The sequence below is a fragment of the Spermophilus citellus genome (assembly GCF_964194105.1).
Source record: "Spermophilus citellus genome assembly, chromosome: X".
Lineage (NCBI taxonomy): Eukaryota > Metazoa > Chordata > Mammalia > Rodentia > Sciuridae > Spermophilus > Spermophilus citellus.
In genome coordinates this window covers 117,077,540-117,082,285 of record NC_138190.1, presented here as the reverse complement: position 1 = coordinate 117,082,285, position 4,746 = coordinate 117,077,540, and the positions used below count along the sequence as shown (strand labels likewise).

The 4,746-nt window shown below is 44.1% G+C and overlaps 1 protein-coding gene across 1 annotated transcript; it reads left to right on the top strand.

The window, feature by feature from the left end:
* Positions 1 to 263: 263 nt before the first annotated feature.
* Positions 264 to 4,351, top strand: RPL39 (ribosomal protein L39; the record flags this gene model as incomplete). Its single annotated transcript, XM_081277742.1, has 4 exons — positions 264 to 278; positions 1,034 to 1,222; positions 2,532 to 2,635; positions 4,150 to 4,351. 4 exons carry the CDS (start codon positions 264 to 266, stop codon positions 4,196 to 4,198), a joined length of 357 nt encoding a protein of 118 aa, XP_081133868.1. The 3' UTR covers positions 4,199 to 4,351.
* Between the last annotated feature and the right edge of the window lie 395 nt (positions 4,352 to 4,746).

Below are 4,746 nucleotides of genomic sequence, written 5' to 3'. Positions count from 1 at the left end.
TGTGTAAAAAATATTTTGAAATATCTACATTAACTGTAATGTACTGTGATACCATTTGTGGTTTCTATAGGTGACCAAGTCACAGGTACTATGCAACACCACTGTGGTCTCTGGCTACATTCATAAACAAAGTGTTGAAATCAGTCAGTTTGGTGAAAATATGGTGTATTTTTCTCCATCCAAATTCACGGACTCTGAACTGTATAAACGTACTCTTCTGGACCCAAGACTAAAAACTCTTGCCTTAATTCATTGGCGCAAAAATGCTTGAGGTTCATGTACAACCAAATGAATGAGAAGTATGAGAAGTTACATTCCATTTATGTATGGGCTGTCAAAATGTATCCTACTGTCATGTATAACTAATTAGAATAAAAATTTAAAAACAAAAACAAAATGCTTGAGGTGAATGCAAAGATATACAGAGGTTTTCTAGTTTTTGCTCTGGCGGTGCTGGGAATGGAATCAGGAAAGTGCTAGGAAAGTGCTCTACCACTAACATACTCCCTCAGCACGAGGTTTTTGTTTATAAATGGGGAAAAGAAAAAATGAAAACTAGAAGCACTAGCATCCCAAACGCATGCCGTTAATTCCTGTACATCCTAGCAAAGTTGGGCTTCCTTAGTCCAAAACTCCAAGTCCGTCCCTAGGATTCCAGGACTCACGTAGTACTGCCGCTGCACTTCCTAAGCAGCTAGAAATTACTTGTAGCAGTCCTGGAAAAGGCCTAGAGCTCCCACCCGCCCATCCGGTCTGGGAGCTCTAGCCCCGCCCCTCTACTCATGGCGCGCTCCCAGTCTAGGCCCGAAGTCGCCGGCACCTGGGGGTGACGGTCCCTTTCCACGCCCTCCCGAGGGGTTGGCCCCACCCACTCTCCCCCCTCTGCTTTCGGAAGAGGTTCTAATTTGGCACTTATCACAGGCTGTCTACCTCACCGCCGAAATGGAGTGCCCCTAGCACACCGACTGGCTCCTGGGAAACCCACTTACGGAAGTGAAGGCAAGTGAATTTCATTCCTCACGAAGATGCGCAGGTTCCAGGGGCCCCATGGGAGGCTGGGCTGGCGGGTAGGGAGGCGCTAGTCGCTGGCTGGCGCAAAGCATCACTGCCTAAGCTCCACCTCTCAGTGGCGCCTTCTAAACGCGTTCTTCCGCCCTCTTTCCTCCTCTTCGCCTTTTTTCGGCCATTGTCGTGCAAGCACCGAATTCGGTCCCTCACCATGGTAAGTCTATCGGCCGCCATCGGCTCGGAGATGGCTTTCCTAGACACAGAGCCGCCAACGGCTGGCCGGGGCCGCGTGAAGTGTCGAGGGGCAGGAGTATTTTAAAGGTATTTTCAAGGGACGGTCCAGTTTGGCTGCTGCTCTAACCCACAGGCCTAGCAGGAGCACTCGGGGAGGGGCGGCTGCGCTGGCGCGCAAGAGTCCAAAGCGCACTAAGAGTCTGGCTGGTCCCGGCGAGCGCAAGGATTTTTGCTTCCCTGCTGGTGCAAACTGTGATTATCGAGGTGAACCCCGCTCCCGCCCGGTTTGCCTGAACTTGGACCAACAGCAGGCTGCCTGTAGTGTGCACGACATGCTCGGCATCAGAAGGGGCATCCAGGAGTGTTACCCATAACAAGATTGCAGGGATTTTTAGTCATTTGTTCAGAGACTTGAGCTTAATTGCCTAGAATGGGGGTTTTGTGTGATACGGGGATTTTTAGTAAATGACATCACTGTGTTTGTTGGTTACTAGGTATGGAGGGGATCGGTATTTGATGTTTTCTAGTTTATTGATAAAATATACAACTGCTACTGCGGGCTGGGAGAGAGTTGTAGTTATTCCTTTATAATGGCCCCTATAATGCAAGGGTATGTTGGGCTAAGTTGCCTAGGCTATAGATCTGCAATTCTGCCGGATTGACCTTGAGGGGGTGGAGGGTACGCTGGACTTAGATGACCTCAGCCCTTCATGAAAGCCAAAAAGAGGTATGATTACCAATTTGGGCACACCTGAAATCCCAACAACCTGGAAGGTTGAGTCAGGAGGATCAAAAGTTCGAGGCCAGCCTCCACAACACTGAGACCCTGTCTCAAATTTAAAGGGGGTGGGGGCAAGAAGGGCAGGGGATTTGGCTCAGTGGTACAGCGCCCCTAGGTTCAGTCCCCAGTACCAAAAGAAGAGGTGGGATTAATACAAAATGGTGAGTGGGGCAGAATCTACCTTCACAATGACACTCCAAAGTAAATTTCCCCAGTTTTACAAAGTAGGCCACTGAGGCTCATTGACTTACAAGTGATAGGTATTCTGGTTAACCTAAAGCTATGGTCTTTCCATTAAGCTAAGTTCCCCAGCCCTAGCCAATTCCCAGTTTGGTTGCCTGAGTTTTCTGATGCCTTTTGAGAACTCTTAGGATTTGAGGGCTGGGTGATGATTTTTTAAAATTTTTTTTGTATATCCACTGAGATGTTTGTTGGATTGAGGGGAAAAAAAATTTGAATCATTTTGGGCTGGCTCTAGTATCACTAAGTTGTTTGCATTTCCTTGCAGTCTTCTCACAAGACTTTCAGGATCAAGCGATTTTTGGCCAAGAAACAAAAGCAAAATCGTCCCATTCCCCAGTGGATTCGAATGAAAACTGGTAATAAAATCAGGTAAGACACCACACACACACACACACACTATTCTTTGTTTCAGATTACTTTTAGGGCATAAACATGCAGTTGAAAGTTACATGTAATCTAATCTGTCATCTATCAACATTTTGAAGTCCTTTTTTATTGTTTTTGGATTTGTTTGTGAAGTTTTTTTGTTTTGTTTTTGCTAAGGCTGGCTTTGAACCTGCGATCCTCCTGCCTCAGCCTCCAGGCTGCTTGAATTACAGGCATGTGCCACTGTGCCTGGCTTATTTGTTCATTTTTATGTGGTGCTAAGGATCGAACCCAGTACCTCATACCCCACTCTGCCAATGAGCTATAGCCCAGCTCCCCCAAAATCAGTTTTTGAAGTGGTCAGCTTTTTTTTTTTTTTTTTTTTTTAAGATTGCAACACTGCCCTCTACTGCAGAAATAGTTGAATTGATGAGTTTGGAAGAAAGACATCACTAGAATTGTTGTCAAGGACCTCCAAGGTCATCTAGGACTAAAACTGTGGTTTCCTCTATGCCTTTTTCAGCCTGCTTCTCATACTAAGTGGGCTTTAAGACAAATCTTGAAGGGAGGAAAAGTAAGCATCAGAAATGAGTGAAATTTGCAGTGACAATCACAATCCTAGAGTGTTAAATAAAATACACAATTTTTGTTTGTTTAAAATTAAGTACCAGGTTCACTGGCTTTTCCAAATAACAGCTCAGAAGACCACATACAGGAGGTAGAGTGTTGAAGCTGACAGTAGAGGGTGAGCTTAGCAAGTGGGTCCCTCTTGAAAGAGAAACTGGGACCCTTTCCATGTTCCTGTCAACTGATGATATCTGTGTTTTGGGTTGTGGGAATGAACAAAATGTATATAAAATGGAGTGCCTAATTCAATAGATAATCCTGGTTCTCTGGTCTCATACAGTTGGAGACATTTGCTATCTTCCAACTTTTATTTATTTTGTGTGTGCCTGGTGCCTGGGGCCTCATGTAGCCACAATCTCCAGCCCCTCTTTCAACTTTTAAAATTAATTGAGAGCAGGTTGCAATTACAGTGCTTCATTTTGTGGAAGTACTGCCATTATCCTGCTGAAAGAAAAGCTATGTTGATCATTTTTGATTTTGCCTTCTGGGGGTAAAATCATGACAGATTGACATGGACAATTCAGACATTGCTTTAGCTCTGGAATACACTATTACTATGGGGTATTAATTTGTTGTAAAGATAATGCAGGAGCTTTTGTGTGAATCAAAAGTGGGTGTGGGTACCCATGGAGGGGAGGGGAAGAAGGAGTTTCCTTTCTACTTGAGTCCCAGTTAAGAACCTAGTCTGAGATCAATCATCTTGAGGTTAAAATTTGGTTTGACCCAGTTCTTACACAAATGTAACAAATAATTTTACTCTCAAGAACAATCCAAACTTGTTGAAGGAGAAACTGGGACCTTTGAATTTTGTTGTACCAAGTTTATGGTGAATGGAGACAGCTAAATTGTAGTCAGGCTGCCTTTGTAACTGTCAGTTTCCTTCTGTGTAGGTACAATTCCAAGAGGAGACACTGGAGGAGAACCAAGCTGGGTCTATAAGGAATGACGTGAAATGGCGCACATATTTATCAAAGCTGTGATCATTTTGTCACATCCACCTGAAAATGTCTACCCTATCTGGATAGTGTCACAGAAGCTGTAGTACTGGTTTGGGTTGGTTTGCTAATAAATATGTGAAACATATGAACTGCTGTTTTGGTTTTTAAGGTTATTGGATTAAAGAGAGGGAGAGAATTTTTAAAAATATTTTTCAGTTTTCGGTGGACACAATATCTTTATGTGGTGCTGAGGATCAAACCCAGTGCCCTGCGCTTAAGATTTTTATTTAATTGTAATTAAATAGATCCCTATGGCTAGTGGCTCCTAAACCTGCTATGTGTCGTGCACATATCATCACAGACCTGAGGGTGAAACAAGAGATTGGCAGGATCTAGGCACAAATCTACAATCCGTTTTACTTTTTTTATAAGATGGTCTCGCTGTATTACCCAGGCTAGTCACAAACTCCTAGAGTGGACCAGTCGTCTTGCCTCATTTGCCCAAATAGGTGTGTGCCCTCTGTTTTTGTATAGCTGCAAACTAAATAT